General features: G+C 40.3%; 1 protein-coding gene across 10 annotated transcripts in view; it reads left to right on the forward strand.

Annotated features, from left to right (window-relative positions):
* The window catches only part of LOC129732989 (tyrosine-protein phosphatase corkscrew), a 131,018-nt gene that overhangs the window by 107,963 nt on the left and 2,384 nt on the right, over window positions 1–20,671 (forward strand). For 9 of the 10 annotated variants that reach the window (XM_055694502.1, XM_055694503.1, XM_055694499.1 and 6 more), the window contains 7 exons: window positions 1,117–1,444; window positions 3,877–4,160; window positions 4,228–4,725; window positions 4,786–4,876; window positions 18,591–18,780; window positions 20,058–20,174; window positions 20,400–20,464. In XM_055694502.1, the coding sequence (XP_055550477.1) occupies window positions 1,117–1,444; window positions 3,877–4,160; window positions 4,228–4,725; window positions 4,786–4,876; window positions 18,591–18,780; window positions 20,058–20,174; window positions 20,400–20,464 (1,573 nt within the window). The remainder of the gene's footprint in view (window positions 1–1,116; window positions 1,445–3,876; window positions 4,161–4,227; window positions 4,726–4,785; window positions 4,877–18,590; window positions 18,781–20,057; window positions 20,175–20,399; window positions 20,465–20,671) is intronic. The other variant, XM_055694507.1, reaches the window with a different exon arrangement.

The following is a 20,671-nucleotide window of genomic DNA, read 5'->3' on the forward strand; positions in this document are numbered from 1 at the left end:
AACACAATGAAACAATGAAAAAAATACAAGTTTGAAAATTCTTTAATGCAGGAACAATTCCAAGTAGCAAACAGTAGCAACCCAAGCAAAAGTTGATATCAAGATAAAAATTTTCCGATATCAAGTGAAAAAAAAATAAGTTAATTGGGAAGATCTGTTTAGAATTGCAAGTAGAGATTCCTTTGATTTAAGAAGCTCGAAACACTGTGTTGTACGTTCCATGGTCTTCGAAAACAACTATGAACTTTTCCACAGAGGGTTTATTACAAGTCTGTATCTATAACGTTTCGGTCTATAGTTTAGGATTCAACAGGGTTACCGGCTCCATTTACCGTGTCAATAATCGTCAATTGGAAAAATTCTCTCAGTGAATAACTATCCACTTCATTGATGAATTTAAAGTATTTAAAATAGAGACTACAATCGAAAATGGGTTTGATGTGTCATTAATTCCAGTTATAATGGTTGACTTATTGATTTCGTTCAAAATAACAACTGAATTTGTTTGCCATGGAAAATTTCGGTTTTGTCATGGTCAATCTTAATCAATTGTTATTCTATTCAACACATACTCTAACCGTTAATCCAAAAGAGGTTACCTATTCGGCGTTCATGGTTCCCAATTTTGTCCGTTGGGTTTCTTCCGCCTAGCCCAATGTGCGTCACTTGCCGTGTGAAGTGCGTCACCTTAACACAAGCGCTAAAACCACTTCCACTTCGTTTTTGTCTACAAAAGGCAAACGGAAACTGCGTTGTGTTTCCTCCCTTCTTGCCTCTTAGGTCGTACAACCATCAACCGTCATGGCTTATTTTGTCAACAGAGTATGGGGTGTCTTAATCATCGGCCGATTGTTTATTTCGTGGAAGATACGGTCGCGTCGCGTTTGTTTCAAAATAAAACGTTGCTCACGCCTTGCCCTGCAGTCGGCGAAGTTGTTGTCCTCTGGGTTCGTTAGTCATCCGTCGCACCGATGACGATCAGCAATCTCATGTGATCGCTAGGTCATTGTTAGTCACTTCCTTTGGATGACATCGGATGCACGTCTAGTTTGGAATATCAAAAAGTGGATCGTTCATCGGCCTCTAATTTATGCTCTTTTCTATTTTTATTATCAGGAAAACAAATACGACGTCGGTGGAGGCCAGCAATTCTCGACCCTGTGCGATTTGATCGAACACTACAAGCGCAACCCGATGGTGGAAACCTGCGGTACGGTGGTCCACTTGCGGCAACCGTTCAACGCAACCCGGATCACGGCGGCCGGGATAGACACCCGGGTCGAGCAGCTGCAGCGGGAGAACGGCAGCCACTGCTACGGCAAGGGTGGCTTTTGGGAGGAATTTGAATCTCTACAGCAGCAGGAGTGCCGGCATACGTTCTCCCGCCGCGAGGGCCAACGGAACGAGAACCGGATCAAGAATAGATATAAGAACATTGTACCATGTGAGTATCGTCTAACATTTTTTCTCTCTCTATAGTCTGCAACTTTCACATAAACGTCACCTTGAATTTGAGCAAAACTGAAATCCAACTTATTTGTTTTGAGTGTCATAAAATTTCGCTTTTAACAACATGGTTGAAATATATTCAAACGAAGGTCAAACGGCCAATAATTTTATCGCTATGAAATTGATTGATTGCGAACAATGGCGCTTTCCCGCGTGGGAGATCGCTAAACCGGCTAACGGTGTTCATTCAATAACCCCCGTATCTGCTTCGATCGGGTTCGCATAGCAATGCAACTGAATGTGGAGACGCCAGCGCTCGGCAATTTGTTGTTAGTCAAACGACTGCCAGCCTGCGTCTCCATTGCAGCACGGGTTTATGTAAGGCATTCGAACAAAGAATGTCTTCCCTGAGCTTCGGATCAATCATATTCCTAAAACATGACCACGCACAACGCGGCACTAATTTTTCGATTTCGAGATATGCGCGGTTGTTATACAATAAACATCCGTCGGCGTCGTTGATGTAACTTCCCGCTCCAGCGCTCGAAATGACCTACTGTCAGCGATTATTCTTTCGTAAATCACTAGTTCTATCCCCCTTGTGGCACTGCCCCAACAACGTAGTTGAAAATAAATAGATACACAAAAGCAGAACGAAACGAGAGCAATTTCAGTGCCATTTCCATCTCAACTCGTGGCTGCCCTTCGAGTGACACCCTACCGCCTGATGACCATCAAGCGGCGGTGCTCGTTCCACGTGACTGCGGAACAGCAGTTCGGTGGAACCGACATCGGCCTTGACACCTCCCCAGGGGAGGTGCATCTCCCAGTGCTGAAGCTAAGGCTGTTACAAATTGGTCGCTTCATTTTTTTGCTTTTATCTTACATATTTACTTTTCCCTTTATTTGCCCGTTTTTCCATGTTGTTTGCATTTGGTTGCATCACGGTACAACCAGATGATGGGATACAAACTGGCTAAACATTTTGCTTACCCAGCTGCCGCTGGCAGTGGGTAGTGGAATATTTACCTTATTTACACGGTCCAACGAGTGCTCCGTGGAGTGGACTTTGTTTACAACGTTTACATCGAATCAGACTTGGCAAGGGCCCCGAGCAGCAGTAAAATGTCAACAGTATTTGCTTTCGAGGGCGAAAAATCGATTCAATGGTTGTTTTTTTTTTCATAGGGAAATATAGATAGGGTTGATGTTGGCAAACTATTTCTTCCCTATTTGGAAATAAGCAGATTTTATGTTGAAAAGGTATTAAAATAATGTATAATTTTTTTTTACCCGCATTCCTTAAACATTAAGAAACGACGAACCCGGCGAGCAATTATTCTGCGACTATATTTTAGGTTAAATTTTCTCATAGGTATCGTGTCTACTGAATAGTACTATTTCACGCTGATTAATTCTTAGTTCAATACCTGCATGCAACATCATGAACTAAATTAATTTATTTTCAATAATTCTGATATGTGCTGCGATCCATTCTGCATATTATCTTGCTATAGAATGCTAAGTAGAACAACCCTTCTAACTGATAAGTCATTTCTTCAAATGACGTTGAACCGAACACGCGAACAAAAGTGGGAATTCATTTGCATTTTTCCAATCAATGTCTCCACTAGCCATGAACCCTGCGATCGCTGTGCCAACTTCACTCGCAACACTGCTGCCGTCGTTTGATTTAATCTTTGCTCTTAACACCCGCCCAATCAAGCTCAACTTCCACTTCGCCCAGAGTATGAATGCTCATGCTTTGCAATCCACAACCGCATTCTGTTAGGATTTTTTTTGCGGAAGTCTTCATTAAAATCCAACCTGTGCAATAATTTTTATTTATATTTTATTATTGTTTGTTTTTATTCATCGTTCGTGTCTGGTCACTTTCCTTGTCGTCCTCCTCTGGTTGTCACACCTAACAAGCAGCCCCCGCCGTCGACAGCTCGAAACGTCAAGATTTATGTCCAGTCATTTTCCTACATCACAAACGTTCTCGAGACTTCACATTGACTGGCGGCTACATTATTGGGATGGATGATGACGATTGGCGCGGCATGATTCTCGCGAATCAGTTTCGCTGCACGCCTGGATCGTTATTTCCACTGCGCCAGTGGAGTTGAAGCAAGAGGGGTTTCGAGTACATGCCTGGCATAATGAAGGCGCCCACTTCGCCTGACCGGCCACCGTTGTCGTGTCACGTTGGTTTAATAAAATAAAATAAACTTGAGTGAAAATTAATGATCGCCTGTCGGTGTGCTCTGCTGAAAATTGCCGATAAACGTGAAGAATTAGGCGCACATGTCTGTCAATTTGTTTCATTGTTGTGAGAGTTCTTTGTTTAAATTCACGACGAAAGATTCTATTCATATAATTTAATCCACTTAACTGAATCTTAATCGTATGTTTTTTGTTCTCTAGTTGACCACACCCGGGTGAAGCTGAAAGATGTGGACAGTACCGTCCCGGGTGCGGAATACATCAATGCCAACTACATTCGGCAGCCGACGGAGGCGGAGCAGAACGACATGAACTCCTCGTCGGAGAATCTGTCCCAGCAGGGGCACCAGAACAACAATTCGACCAGTAATAACAGCGGCAGCAATGCGACGACCTACGCCAGCATCAATCAGCCTACCAGGAACTGCCAGAGCTGCCAGCTGCTGAACAAAACCTGCTCCCAGTGTTCCATGAAGGCGAATGAGGTGGGTCTTTTCTCGTTAAAACATTGCTCGTCTTCGTGTTCTCAAACAGTGCATTTCTTCTTTACAGCCAAAACATAAACGGAATGAGTCCATCACGTCGCGTCTGCAGCTGCAGCATACTCAGTCCAAGGGTAGCCTTCTGGTGGGTGGCAACCGGGACGAGAAGGATCTCTTCAAAACGTACATCGCGACCCAGGGCTGTCTGGCGAACACGATACAGGACTTCTGGAATATGATCTGGCAGGAGAACACACGCGTGATAGTGATGACTACCAAAGAAATTGAGCGGGGCAAGAAGAAGTGCGAAAAGTACTGGCCCGATCCAGGACAGTCGCGGGAATGGGGTTCGGCCAAAGTAAGCTGCCTGAGCGAAACCAGCACCGCGGATTACACGCTGCGCGAGTTTCTACTGTCGTGGCGGGGGCAGGATGAGCGGAAAATCTTCCAGTACCACTTCCAGGTGTGGCCGGACCATGGCGTTCCGTCCGATCCGGGCTGTGTGTTGAACTTTCTGCAGGACGTTAACGCCCGACAGGAGCAGCTGCAGCTGGAAGGATTGGCTCCGGTGCGTAGCTATCTGCCGTCGCTAGATGCGCTTACTCATATTTGTTTAATCGTTTTGCAGGGTCCCATCTGCGTCCACTGTTCGGCCGGAATCGGTCGTACTGGAACGTTCATTGTGATTGATATGATACTGGACCAAATCGATAGAGAAGGTAGGATTTGGGACAGCAATTGCTGTCGATAACAAAACTTTAACGGATAAGACTTTGTGATGATTGAAAACAACCTAATTTTTAAGCTATTTTTGCTTGTTCTTGTTTACAAATTTTAACATTTATACGGAAATATTGATTCCCAATTTCGAGTGATGATTGTTATATCCAAATTCGACTAAGCAAAGGCATTCGAGCGTTTGAATTGCTTCAAACGAGCATGGGGATAGGTAATTCGAATGTGACTCGAACGACATTAAAAATAAGTTATGGGTTTGTATGTAAACAGAACATGTACACGTGCATGAAAACAAAAAAAAACTTGCTACGCAACAACACTTTAAATTTTTTTTGTTGGTTTTTATCTTATTCTCTTCAAAATTTTTGTAGAAGGATAAGTTTTATTTTGTTCTGAGAATCCTTTATCGTTTTATACAAAACGCGGAACGTATAACAATTGTTTTAGGAAATTGTAGTTGTGACGCTATATTGGTAGGAACAAGAGGTTTCAATGTGACTCTTTCCTCTTGACAAAATAAGTTTATCTTATGATAGAACTGATTGGAACAATATTGGTCCTTTTCAGGAAATTGTATTTGTTGTGCGATATTGACAGAAGTAATGATTCCTTCCTCTTGACATAATAAGTCCCTTTTATAATAATGTTGACCAAAGTAACAGTTGTGAACTCTCCCCAATGCATTGTGGTTTGGCGATATTGGCAGGACAGAAGGAGGCTCGGTAGAGTAGAGCGGTAGGCTTGAAACGAAGGGTAGAATCTCACACACTAAAACGTATATAAGATATGTATGTCCCTCACTCTCAATAGAGGTAGTGCCAATAATGTGAAGTGCAGAGTACAGAAAACCCTCTTCGCAACTCAACTGTCATCCAATATTAAAAAATACAATACTTTTGCGTAAAGGTGTAGTGTTATTAAATGTAATAAAGGTGAACAACATTTCACCAATTACTTCAAAAGGGATTGATTCATTTTTTTCGACTTAATTTTTCGCAAAAATTCAAAGCATAACAAAATGGTTACCTAGCGAATATAACAATCTCGAACCTCAGTGAATAGCAACCCGTTTTTTCTGCATAAAAATGCGTCTAAACCAAATAATTTCTATTGCCCTTTATATTAAAAGAGTTTTTTTTATAGATTTGAGCTTCTTAGTACCGTTGCTTATTTCATAACTTTAAATAGGTAATTATAAATAATTAAAGACAGCATTGAGGTATTCACGCTATTATTAATTGATTCATTAAGTATGGATAGTTCAAGAACTGCGTAGATTATTTTTATTTATAGTGAAATCAAGAGTACTGCAGTCCCGTGGATTTGGATAACCCAACAGTTCACTCAACTCACGAGAGAAGAGCTCACGATTTGGGCGGGTTAGCCGGCTTGGGTACCACATGGATATTCAGGCGCTCGAACTCCTGCAATGATCGCTTTGAGAAGTCTGCCGACGCCAGGTCCAGCCAGAACACCGCGTCTTTGCCCTGATGGTATTTCTGGTTAAACGACGCAACCTTCTGCAGGTACTTCGTTTACGGCAAGTCCGGATCGAAAAAAGGGCGGCTTTAGCATCCCCTTCTCGCTGATTGTCAGCCACAGTAGCACCTTTTTGGATAGCTTCACCTCGGAACTCACTTCCTTCGTGGGGGAAGTAAAATACGAAGTGCCTTGCCAGTCGTTTCCATCCACGGTCGCATTTCGCCGGGAAAATCGACTTGATCTTCTTATTCAGCCGTTGCCGCTGCGTCATTCGCTGCAGCTCTGAGACCAGTGGACGTGACTGCCGCTTCCTGACATGTATATCCATGTTCGTCAGGTACTTTTTCACTGTTAGCCGGAGGCATCAACTTTTCGGCCAAACCAGTGTTTTATTTTGTTGATTTCGTGCTCTAAATTAAAAGCGTTCAAGTATATCCTGAGGAATCTGAACAAAGTTTGCTCCACGTGTATGCCAGTTTGCTACCTGGCGAAAATTAGACAATTGGTTAAAGGCCATTCAGAAATAACTGTGCGTAGGTTCACTTACTACCCGTAAACTAGGAATGCTGACTGTTTACATCATATGCATCACAGGCTTAGTATATTGCGTTGATTTGATATTGGCCTTGGAAAAAAGTTATGTTGAAAATTAAGATTAGAGTAAATTTTCCATAGAACTATTTATATCTCTTTAAATATAAGAGATATAAATTTGATATTTTCGACAAAGTTGCTAGAAAGAGCATCTGATACAACTTTCTCGAAGGTACTGGCTGTCTTTCTCACTGTTCAACAAAAAATAATAATTCTACATTTCTTCCATAGATGGATTAAGTACTACATTATTCATTTCAAAAGAAGCGCAATGACACACATAGAAACTTTAAGTATAACACTGAAATCAAAAAGAGGACGCTATTAATTTAGAGCATGAAATCGGCAAATTAAAACATTGTGCAAGCGCACGCAGCGAAGAAGCCACTCGGCCTTCCTTTTTAACATCCTTTTGAGTTTCTTGTCGCTAAGAGTCGTCAGTCGTCCGGAACCGGTTTTTTTTTATGCTCGGGGAACGGGCATATCCGGCGTCCACAAAGTGCCACACGATGTCCGTTTTCGACGCGGTTCCGTTCTTTGAACGCGTAGAAGTGTCTGAACGGAGTAGTTTACGCCATCACGGTCAAAGTTCGACTAATAGAGTTGTAATTTTTTTCTGCTGACTTATGGGTTACTATGATTGATGCTGCAAGATTGATGCTACAGTTTCGTCAGTGCGTGTGAAGGTAAACCAATGAAAAATCAGCAATTTTTGTCAATTTTTTCAGTGCAAACGTCAGGGTGGCCACCCAACCGGAAAAACCGGGAGAACCGGGAAAAAACCTGGAATTGTTTGGAACCGGGAAAAACCGGGAAAAAACCGGGAATTTCACTCAATATTACAAGCACAAGGGGCGAGATTGTCAGCTACCTCATGGCGATCACAAAACCGAAATTTCCTGAATAAGTTTCCTAGAAAACTTGACCAAGAAAGACTGGTCTTCTGACCCGGAAGAGATGGCTGACAGGTCACGGGCTGGATGGAATAATCTCACCCCGGCTGACAGTATGTTCAACTCATTTCCTACAGTGCATATATCAGTTTTGTTTTTACTCATCTTTCTCTTGGAAGCTAACTTGACCATGGTAAGCTCCCCGGAAGTAGCAGTCAAACGGCTCGAATTTTGCCTAGAACAAATGGTTCACAAAGATAATCTCGCGGGAACTGTAGTTGACAGATTGCATTCGACGAAGACATTGCTGACTTCCTACCGCCGTAGCGAGAAGCGCCTTGATACTTTCTGTAGAGATCTGATAGCTGGTTTAGGCAAGAAACTTCCTAACTTGACCGTGTTTTTAAGAAGATTTTGATCCAGCGGTTGGTGTACGATGCAGTACAGGATGCCGGTGGTGGAGACGAAATTGATATCACCAAGTCGTTAATCCATTACGCTAGCATTTCACATAGCCGATATGTTGAATTGTTGAAGACAAAAGAGAAGGAACATTCATATCAAGATGAAGAAGCCCGGAAGTAGGCCCGTGCTCTTGAAGCTAATGTGTTTAAGTTTAATGTGAAGTAATGTGTTTTAAGTGTTGTGAGAATCTGATTGGTCTGATCAATATAAATTTTGTTTTGCAAGAAACGTGTAACATAATTCTTTTATATATTGAATCTTAGGTGTTTGAGGTAAAAACGGTTCCTACAAACTTAATTTGGCCTAGGAGTTCTGGTAATGAGTATTATATGCGTTCTTTATAAGTTACTTGTAGACAACATAACGTTTGCGGTAAAAATATGGACTTTTTTCAGATGGTGATGAAAAAAAAACTAAGACGGATAATTGAGTTGGATAAATTTTCCATTAGTGGTAATTATATTATCTTATTTGCAAAAAATTTCTACGCCCTTGCGAGCGGCCTTCCGGCAGTTGACCGAAACATTCGCCATGGCGGACGAAAACATGCGTGTATTTTTTTTTTATTCTCGCTTATTTTCCGTCGGTCTAGTTCCGCCACTGTTGTGGCCAATCACCGACGCCCAGGGAGGCGACTCCACACCCAGGACTCTAACTCACGACCCGTTTATTAACGGACCGGCGCCAACGGCTTTACTTCCTCATGCGATGGAAGGCGTGATCCCAGAGATTTTTCGCCTCAGAAAATCTCCCGGTGTCGGCTAGGATTGAATCTAGACCAGTTGGGTTGGTTGTGAGTGGATCACGCCACCTCACAACCATCGACACCTATGTCGGCGGTGGGATTCGAACCCAGGCCCCCGCTCTTGAAACATGCGTGTAGGCATGTTTTTAAACTCTTTCTTCGTTTTTATTTATTAATTCCTCCTCCGTTTTCGCGACGAAATTGTTGAAATAGATCTTGCGCTTCAAGTTTGCCCAGAAATTCTCGATGAGACGCAGCTTGGGGACGTTGGGCGGATTCGCCGACTTCGTTACCACATCGATATTTAGCCGCTCCATCTCCTCCAACGATCGCTTCGAGTAGTGGGCCGAAGCCAAATCTGGCCATTTCTTGATGAACGACGCAACTTCCGGCAGGCACTTCGTACTATAAATTTCCCCGCTCACGGCCAGCCCGGAGCGAAAAAAAGCGACTTTGACATCCCTTTCTCGCTGATTGTCATCCACAGCCGCACCTTCTTGGGGATCTTTGTCTGTGAAATAAACTACACCTCGGTGTTCACTTCCTTCGTGGGGAAGTAAAATACGAAGGGCCCAGCTAATCTTCGCCATCCAGCGTGAGATAGGTCTCGTCGTCCATCACCACTGCCACGTCGCGATTCGCCGAGAAAATCGACTTGATCATCTTATTCAACCGCTGTCGCTGCCTCATTGCCTGTAGCTCCGAGACCAGTGAACGGGACTGCCGCTTCCTGACATGTATGTCCATGTTCTCCAGATACTTTTTCATTGTTTTACTGCATGCACCAACCTCCCGGCCAAGTGCACGCAGTGATTTAGCCACTTTTCCCTCGGTCTTCCTCTTCAGCATCCTTTGAAGCTTCTTGTCGCTCAGGTTCGTTGGCCGTCCGGAACCAGGCTTTCTTTCGATGCTCTGATCGTTATTCAATAGTGTCAAATTGTTGTAGATGCCGGAACGGGCATACCCGGCGTCCACAAAGTGCCGCACGATGTCCGTTTTTGACGCGGCGGGGTACCTTTCTTTGAACGCACACTTCTGAACGGAGTTGCTTTACTTTTTTCGCCATCACAGTTATAGTTTGACTGATGGAGCTGTCAATTTTTTTTTTGCTAAATCATGGGTTACTGTGATTGATGATGCATGAGTAGTGTTGTTAGGACGATTAAAGGTAAATCCATGAAAAATCGACAATTTTTGTCCATATTTTTTACCGCAAACGTTATCCTCTTGGAAAAGATGACGTCCGTCACATTTCTCAAATTTCTGCAACAATATCTCTAGATTGCAATATGCCTGAACACGTTTAAAAAGTGACTTTGAGCATATTATGATGTAAATCGAAAGTCATGCTTTTTTAATCCTTGACTGTATGAAAAACTGCAGAATTCAGAAGTACAAATAACCGGGAAAAATATTTGAACGAACCGGGAAAAACCGGGAAAAAACCGGGAATTTACTTTCGAGTTTTGAGTGGCCACCCTGAAACGTTAATAGTCCTTGAAGTAGACTCTCATTGAATGCGATCGACTTTTGATTATCGAACCAGTTTGAAGTTTGTAGATTAGAAATTTCATTGAAATTTGTTTATTGTTGTCATTGGGTCATTTGGTCATATGTAACATAAATTGAACCAGTTATATGCAATGGCAGAACTCGGGAAATTCTATTGAAAATGAAGTAAAAAAAATGCTGCCAGAAATAACACAAGAAAACAACAACCATCTCGACAAATGGCAATTTGCAATGGCCAGAAAATTAACAGACTTGTCGGATGTCACTATTTGGACAACACCAATGGCACTTTCTAGCACCCCGAAATTGTTCATTTGTAGTTGTAAAACAGCGTGGAATTGAGTTCGGCTTGATGAACGTAAAATTTAAACATTTTTTTAGAGGCAAAAAAGATTTAATTCAATTAATTTCCGAGAGTAAAATTAATATCAATGTTTGCTTAAACTTTTATGGACTGGACCTAGATCCCGGTTTTTGATGACGCGGGCTTGTATTGTTCTAAGCAAGAAAAAAAACTCACATTTCCACAACCGAGTTTTCACTGTTAGTTGTACAGAACAGTGGGCTCAAGTGTTAATAAAAAAAGCTTGCAGAACATTGATAACTGGAACAAACACAATGTCATATGTTAAAATATATTATTATCAATACTTTGTATTGTGTATTTCTTTCAGCTTTAAAAAAAATGAAAAAATGTGCTTTCAAACACATTTGCGCGAAACGCTCCCCTTCCTACGGGATTGGAGTGAAGGGGTGCCTAGTATGTTTTTTTTTGTACCAAACATTCCCATATCATATACAGAAAACCGAATATGTTAATCTTATCTCAGTTTTTCTTAAAAGAATTCTAAAGTTTTTTTTTTGATAAAACTAACACCTGGTCCATAACGGGTAAAATTGAAGCCGTGTTGAAGCCACAAATGGACGACTTCGAGCCACCACTTCGAAATTTCAAAAGTAGTAATGCGTTCCCTGTGAAAACCTAATTAATGTCTGCTTCATCACAGTAAACATAAAATAGCGTTTTTACGGGTGATGCATAAGTCTTGTGCCGAAGTGGTGGTTCGAAGTCGGTCATTTGTGGCTTAAACAACGTTCCACCTTAATGCAGTTTTTGCTCGTTGCTAGCCTAGAAAAGGTGACCTCAGTTTCTTTTAAATAAGCTTGGATCGCAGCTTCAAAAATAAATAAATAAAAGGCCAATTCCCGATCTCCCATTACTGTGAAAAGTGTCGTCAGACAAAAATAGATAACAAGGATCTATGTTCTTCAATAGTACAGTTTGCTGTTAACCCGTAAAGACCCTGGACGGAATTTTTTTTTGAAAATGCTCGTTATCAGCACTGGAACGGTCGATTTGGGAAAACTTAGAATTTTATTCAAAGGGAATAGTTGCTCTAAGTTTTGGTGAAGGTCCCACCCCTCTGAACCGCTCCCCGTTTTGGTGGGACGCAAATATGTCTGTGTTTTTTTTCTGATTTTTCAAACAGATTGAGCAAACACTGGGAATTTTCATACGTATCAATTGCACCATGTATTAAATCATGTCAGGTGGATGAAATATGGTATGTAGGAATGAATTTTGGAATTTCTAAATTATTTCAGTGCAAAACCACAAAACTACGTATTTTCATAAAAATTCAAATAAAATAATCGTACTTTAAATTTTAAGCTCTACATTTTTGAAATAAGGTCTTCTTAATCCATACGCGATGCAATATTTATTTTAGCATGCAAACGTTTTGAGAAAAATGAGAGAATTCACCAAAGTACGTGTTTCCATGGTAACCTGATTTTCTATGTCTCCCACGGTAGGTTTCAACTTAGCTCTTCAATTTTAAAGCTCTATAATTTTAGAGTAACGTATTCTGAATCCAAAGATGGTGAAAGATTTATTCTAGCATGTACAAATTTAGAGAAAAGTGAGTTTGAATTCACTAAAGTAATTTCACTAATAACGTAGATTTCTTAGCTTAGCTTGACTGACTGCACATATCAATGGTTGCACTCCGTGATTGATCCGAATCAGTAAAATTGCACAGTGAATCAACTGAATGGGGCTGGGAGTGACCGACCATTCTCATTGTACAAGTTTTAGTGACTCAATACTTGGAAGGGTCAATAACGACGCCGGCCACGTCCTTGCAATCAGGTAGGAAGAGGGGAGGAATGTAAGTGTGACCCTTGCTATTTGAAGACCGTGTTTACCTCTGCATCTTCAAAAAGGTCACAGGAAGGAGGTTTTTGTTAGTAGGGAAGGGGACGTTGGATCAGGACTCACTTTGATAAGTGATGCGATCATACATATATTTTATACCCGACTCTATCAAGCTTTTCTTCGTTCGATTGGCTGATTAGAGAGGCGCGTTCAGTTTATTTATATTTGGTACTGTTTAAACTAGCAGACATTAATAATGCTGTAGGGACCACGCATTAATTGTTATATAAATTTAAATTTATTTATTTCTATAGATCAAAAAAATTGTTGTTTTCTGATTCGAGACTAACTTAAATCACGAACGACGGTATGCTGTTGGGGTCAGTAAATGGTATATTTCAGTGAACTGTAAAACGCTATACTACACGATGTGAATCTTATTTTTACCGACATACCATAGGAAGTTTGCTGGGGTCATTCATAAATTTGTGGAGTTTATTTGAGAGGGATAAAAGTTATCATATATTCATTTTTACAATCGAGCTGAACTAACAAACATTACATCTTAGCGTAGTTAGTCTAGCAGACATCAGAAGTGCATTGTGTTCTGTGATTCGAATCCGGTTAAAACGAACATTGAAAGATGTTGTTAGGCTAGGCACACGTGTGCGTGGTTTGTATGATGAGATATACATTTTTTTACGCGGCCACGCAATATCAATGTTTTTGAAATGGTTAACCTAGGTCTAAATACAATAGCGCGCGCGAAATATCTGGTAAAATGCCTTGAGTAAACTAAAATACGCCTAAATGAATTATCTAATATTATGATTGAGCTGAGAGAGCTACCTACGTAATATGAAAATTGGCAAAGTTCCATGCATTCAAAGCTTTAAAAATTAAAATATCAAACATGAATATGAAACAAAACAAAGCCCCAAGTTTATTAACAAAATGCCAAAATAATCAAAATCGGAATATAGTCGTCAAGGACTCATCTCAAGTCGACCAACCAGACTCCAGAATGCTCTATTAGAAATGCCCATGTATAGCAATACTTCCTCAAAAGCTAGTAAAATCATGAAATTTTATGTACAACTTTCATTATCTGTTGCTGTTTTGTATCGTATCGATAAAAAAGCAAGGCCTTCAGACAAGCCAATACTGCCAACCAAATATGTACTACTGGCCATTGTACCTTGAACAAAAATTATCTCTGCTTTTCCCGTTCCACTACACCAAACTACAACTTTTTTGTCCCGGATCACACCCGGGGCAACAGGCCGTACGAAAAAAATGACATTTCGTTTGGCTGTTCGTTTTTAAGCTGCAAAATGTAGTACGGGACGATGTAGCATCGTCGCGAAAACTCGCGAAAACGAATTCGTCATGAGCATTCGCCTCTGCTGTTATTTTACGGGGCACACATCACATATCTAATGTTTGACAAAAAGAAAACTAGTACTCATCTGAACCATTTGGGTGAATCCGACGAAACAGACGCCGACCAGCACCAAGCGACACATCACAGCGTAACGCTCAGCGCTCTTCAAGTATTGTCTCGCCTTTTTTTTCGCTCACATCACCATGCATATTCGCCTGACACACGGCACGCTTGCGCGACGCACAGAGTTAACACTCACACATACACCATTTTGCTGGCCTTGCGGTTTTGTGGTTTCAAAACCATGATAAATTTTTCACTTGTGTTCATCAAATCACTGAATCTTCACTTTTCTCACTTGAATATAGCATCACACGACACATCTTTACACTTTACAACATATTTACTGCCGGTAACCGCAAGTCAGTCCCATCTGTAATTTTGTCAATTTTGAGTTAGCATCGTATTTTGGCCTAGCTTTGAGTATATTTTCAGATGTACCGATAAAAAATAGTGGTTTGTTCAACAAAAGTGGAAATCAATACCAAGTCGAAATGTCACATTAGGCAAAGTAACCGCAAGTCAGTCCCAGGAGAAAAATAACCGAAAGTCAGTCCCGATTTACAAAGAAAACATGCATAATACAACAGTAAAATGAATGGGGAGTAAAAGGGAGTTCGATGCGACCGTTAAGATGAAAATAAGTTATCTAGTAATCATTATCACTTACTGGGATTTTTTTTTAGTTTAACCCTCTAGTGCCCAAGTTAGTTTTTAGACGGGCTTCGGTAAAATCACTAGGAATCATTATAAACACTTTTCAAGTATTTAATGAAGCTTTTTAGAGGTTTGACTGAAGCCCGTCAAATTGCGGCATTGAGCACTAGAGGGTTAAATTGGTGATGAATTTATGTGAAGCAATTTTCTGCTAATACGAATTCCAGTCAATTTTTTTTTTCTTGGTTCGCTTCTTCGTGGATCTATCCGCAAAATCTTGAGTATCGAAAAAACTTCCATCAGAATCCATGGGATCGTTCCAAGAAATCTCCAAAGGTGATCCTCGAACCTCAAATTTGGATCATCTTGACATTTGTTGTCGGATGAACCAACTGCAGTCCCGGCTTCAGTTTCTTTATCAGAGTCATCATCGGATTAGCTTTCATCGGTTCCGTACATCATGAGATTTTCCAAAGTCGACATTTCTTAAAAGGTTCTCATGGACATATACTTCCTAACAGCGAAGGAATGACAGTTTTCCACGGCAACGAATAACAACACGTCAACACGCACTATAGTTTCAACATGGCAATGTGACTGACTTGCGGTTACTTTATTTAATGTAACGGCAAGTCAGTCATACTCAAGGTTTTTAATCATAAAATCAATTATATCAATGGTTTTTATAACGTAATTAGTGCGGGCTAGTATGCAAACTATATTTTAGCATGAATGTTGTCAAAATAATTCATCATAAATAAGTGATAACTGAGCGTGAATGAAATATCTTTCAAAGCTGTTTTCTCGTTTTAACATTTTTACAGATGGGACTGACTTGCGGTTACCGGCAGTTTAGCCCTAAAAATCACATAAAAATCAATAACTTCAGCGGAGAGGTATCAGAACATATTTTACTAGTTAACTGTGCTGCCAGTTCTCAATTTCACTAATAACGTAGATTTCATCGATAAAAACATAAATCCACCCAACTGTCCGCAGTTTCGGCCCATGGAGAGATTTTGGGCAATAATGAAGCGGAAGCTTAAAAAAATGGAATAATGGCTCGGGACGCGACTCAGGTAACCAAAATGTGAAACAAATGTACCAAGGAACTTGACTCCGAAGGTGTGCAGCGTTTGATGGGAGGAATAAAGAAGAAAGTGCGAATTTTCATTAGAAACGAAGATAAATGTTTTGAATTGATACTCCTCAAATTACAGTGAATTACCTTTGTTTTGATGTATTAACTTTAGTTGTACATCAATCCGTTACCGAGATACAGATGATTTTATCATTCCGGATTTTAAATGGACATAGCTTTAAATTGCTATATTTAAAAAAAGAGATTGATTCAAAAATAACTCTATTTATCACTCCCACTACACAATATATTTTGGTTTATCAAGTGGCAGGAAAATAATAACTACTGTGCCTGTGATCGCATAGTTATAACAATTCGAAATTTTATGGATTTCGTGCTTTTTATTGGGAAATGTCTACAATTGTATGTACTTTCTACATCTGAAAACATATGCTTATGTTTGTTTGAAAAAAGTCGTAAAAAATTTAAAATTGTTTTGTCACATAGCGTACATAACAGCATAATTGTCACACTACTTAACTTTTTTTACTTTTTTGTCAAAAAAGCTTCTATCCAAATCCACATCTGCATCCTTTGGAACTCGGAATTTATTCTGGTCCAGTAACCATCCACCGATGATCCGTTTCTGATGTTCAGCTCATGCTTGTTGAATATAAGAAAAACTTCATTTCCACTGTAATATATTCCAAAAGTATCTTGAAAATGACGGTATAAAAGTATCATTGCAAAAATTTCAACCAATTTGACTTCAAAAGTAATGTTCAATGTATACATAGTGTAAAGTAGTGCTTTCTTCATGATACTAAGTTCAGCTGAACTGTCTATTTGCAAGAATATATTGGGGAAAATGCATTCAAGGTAAAAAGATAAAAGTGGCATTTGCTAACTTCTGTTGAATAATTTGAGGCGCTGAAAAGTGCGTATACGCTATGGGAGGTTGTGTTATATTTGAAATCATCGCCTGCTGGGCCGCAACTCTGCTTGCTGCTAGATCCAGTTTCTAGTAAATCATCCAATGAAGACTAAATTTCTGAATGTAGAAGCTTGCACGTGACTACCGAAAGCTATACGTCTGGTGATGTCGTTGTTCATTCGAGCGAGTAAAACAACAACAAGTTGTTTACATAGTCAAATGGTTGGTATACTTTAGTGCCCGACTGTGCTGAGAAAGAATGGTAGTAATTGGTTGTTTAGTTTAAACTAGCTGTCCAGAACCTGGAAGTCGTCATCCTAGAACTCAAAATGGCGTTTGAGGTGGATTTTTAGTGTCTGTGCATCATCACGATTATGGAAATACCCATATTGCGTGGTATTTGGCCACTTTCGGCTGTTTTCCAGACACTGGAAGTCGTCATCTTGGATTTCAAAATGACTTGTGATGTCAATTCCTGGCCTCTGGGCGCATTCTGGTTCCGGATATATCCATATTGGATGGTATTTGGTCATGTTCGGCTGTTTCCCGGGAAACAGGAAGTCGCCATCTTAATATTCAAAATAGTATCGGAGGTCGATTTCAAGTACTGGCTGTGTTAGTGTAGACTAGACTAGACTAGAAAATAGTATCGGAGGTCGATTTATGGCTTCTGTGCATCATCATTGGGTGATTTTTGGTTACTTACGGTTGTTTTCAGCTCTCCTCCCCTCTCCTTCCAAAGTAAAGAGGGATGTCAAACCATCATAGGAACATTTCTTGCACCAAAAACTTCCACATAACAAAGTAGGTTTCATTTGCTCCCGAGTTATGACTTGTATATACTTTCCAAAAAAGGAAGAGGTGCCATCGTTAAACAAAACTTTCATGTTCCCAAAAACCTCCACATGCCAAATTCAGTTTCATTTGCTTGATAAGTGCTCGAGTCATGCAGAAATTTATGTTTCATTTGTATGGGAACCCTTCATTTCAGAAGAAGGAGGGGTATCGAACAACCATGGAAGTATTTCTTGCCCTCAAAAACCTTTGCATGCCAAGTTCTCGAGTTATGTAGAAATTTGTGTTTCATTTGTATAGAACCTCATCCTTCCAGAAAATTGAGGGGTGTCAGACCACCATTCAAGTGTTTCTTGACCCCAAAAATCTTCACATGCTATATTTGGTTTCATTTGCCTTATTAGTTATCGAGTTGTGCAGAAATTTGTGTTTCATTTGTATTGAACCCCTTCCTTCCAGAAAAGAAGGGTTGTCAAACCATCATGGAAGTATTTTTGACCCCAAAAACCGCCTGTTGCAAGATATCGTTGCTCGATTAGTTTTCGAGTTGTGCAGAAATTTGTGTTTCATTCGTGTAAACCTCTCCCTTCTAGAACAGATTGGGGCAAATTGGCAAAACGGCAAATTTGGCTCCATTTGATTGATTGGTTCTTGAAATTTTACACTTTTTTTCGTGGACGCATAGCCGATTTTCCAATCGATTGCTGTAAGGAAGAACAAAATCCATTGGAAACTGATTGATTATAGATTTTTGTGAAAAAAGATGGAAAATTAGTAGTACTCCTTGTGTACCTGTTTTTTGAGGGTTGCTCAGGAATTTCCCACAAAAAATTTGACCGAATTTAACTTATAATTATAATACCATTTTAATTATTACTGTTTGCTACTAGTAACGTCACTAATTCTCAAACCACTTTTATCCCTCTACTTTCTAGGTCTGGACTGCGAGATCGACATCCAGCGGACGATCCAGATGGTCCGTTCGCAGCGTTCCGGCATGGTCCAAACGGAAGCCCAGTACAAGTTCGTGTACTTTGCCGTGCAGCACTACATCCAGACGCTGTTTACACGTAAACGGGCCGAACAGCAGAGCCTCCAAGTCGGCCGGGAGTACACCAACATAAAGTACGTGGACGAGATCTACGTGTGACCTTCGGCTTCTGACCGGGGGCCGGGGCCCGTCCGAGGAAAGCTTTCAAACTTCCCTCCGGGCCCTTTCCTCTTTCTCTATCTCGCTAATTTATAACCTGTGTGGTTTGCCAAATCGAATGTTCACTCTAGATGTTAGCAAAGCGTTCATTTCGCGAGAAATACTACTGTGTAGTAGCTATAAATGTTTTGCTCGAATTAAACACAAAAAAAAAATTTAAGTATTTATATCGCGTAGATTTTAGCAGAGTAATTCTCTTTGGCCATTTTAAGCATCCCACACAGGTTTCGTTTTGTAGATAGTTCTTATTCTATAACTGACACGTTACAACCAAACGCAATCAAAATTTTGTAATAAACTCGAAGAGCTATAACCGAAAAGAATAACCAATTTAAGCGCAATAAAGCAAGTAAAACTGCATCAGCCATGCTCTAATGTTAAGAACCAACCATTGTGTGATATTACTGTTAATAAAAGCACCACTCCTCAGCCCATCAACCAGGAAGAAAGCAACAGCGTAAATCAGAATGGACTTAATAAATTCAATTTCGATAGCTACATTTTCTAGTTATTTGCCCCTCAGCTCATGCACAGAAGTTGTTAAAAAAAAATAAAACTTAGGTTAGCTCTAGACTGGTACTGTTTGTATTCGCTTGATTTCGCTTGAATGGGAATTCCACATGCGTGGGCAGTCTCAGTCGAATGATAAGCTAATTAGTATGTCAGGTTTGTTGCGCGCGGAAATGTGCTAATTCGTGTGACCTTGAAAAGTTTCATCGCTGTCGCCTACCGTCGAACAGCGCGACATCTACCCGCGGAGATATCCTCATGGTTGGTTCTAATCTAATCCATTGGCTTGGTTGCTTGTATCTGTGTTTAACTAACTAGCTGTTAAGTATCTAACATTTTTTGTTGTGTGTAATATTAAGTGGCAATAGCTTTACTGCTGTGGAACACAGCGCTGAGTTCACATCACGTGACGTGACAGTGATCACGAACTAGACAGCTAATGTTGTCTACATTCAGGGGTTTCGCTAGTCTAGTTAACAACAGCTCTACTATTGGCGGATACTACTGCTACTACTGCTACTACTGCCAATTCAGCCTCACAATCGCTACCGATTTGCTGCTCTTTTTTGATTGCAAAGAGTGCGTGTGTTTGTTCTTCCGATAATTCACATTATTTCTCTTTCTTGCTCTCCCATTTCCTCGTTTTTTCTTCTTGTTCTCCTACCAACCCGCCGATCCACAGATATGCATGTGATAGCAGTGAATTGCAGCGGTCGCCCCTACCGGCCTCACTGTCAACACTTGGCCTAAACACTAGACAAGACTTGCAAATCAATCGCTCGTATAATCACACCACTAGGTATGAACCGATCGTATGGTTCGATTTTTATTTTTTTTCCTTTCGCAATTCGTTTAAAGTAGTGGATTTTGTAGATTGTAGCTTGGGCTTGCGTTATTTCGATAGTGACTATTTTTTGTGGAGATTCCGTACTGTTTTTTTCTAATCATTTAATCGCTTTTAGTGAACTAATTAAATGGCGTTTGCTGTTGTCATTATTTTAATTTTTAGTGATTTTTTTTGCAGGTCAACATCTGACTCACAATTACCACTACCGAGGGCTGTGACTGACTTGAATAATGCTTCATCAGGTGAGTTGTGGGCATTAGGATAAAACATGTAAAATTGCCTAAATTGCTATACAAGTCACAAAAAAACTATAAATTGAACAAGATAGAGTAAACATTTTTTGATAATAAAATTCCAAAAGCGCTAAGAAAAGTCGAATTGTTCTCAAAAGTTTTAAAGTTCAAATATGTATAGGCATAATCATCAAAGTGAGCTCTGATATTCTAGTA

Source organism: Wyeomyia smithii, chromosome 3 (genome assembly GCF_029784165.1).
Source record: "Wyeomyia smithii strain HCP4-BCI-WySm-NY-G18 chromosome 3, ASM2978416v1, whole genome shotgun sequence".
In the NCBI taxonomy this organism is placed as follows: Eukaryota; Metazoa; Arthropoda; class Insecta; order Diptera; family Culicidae; genus Wyeomyia; species Wyeomyia smithii.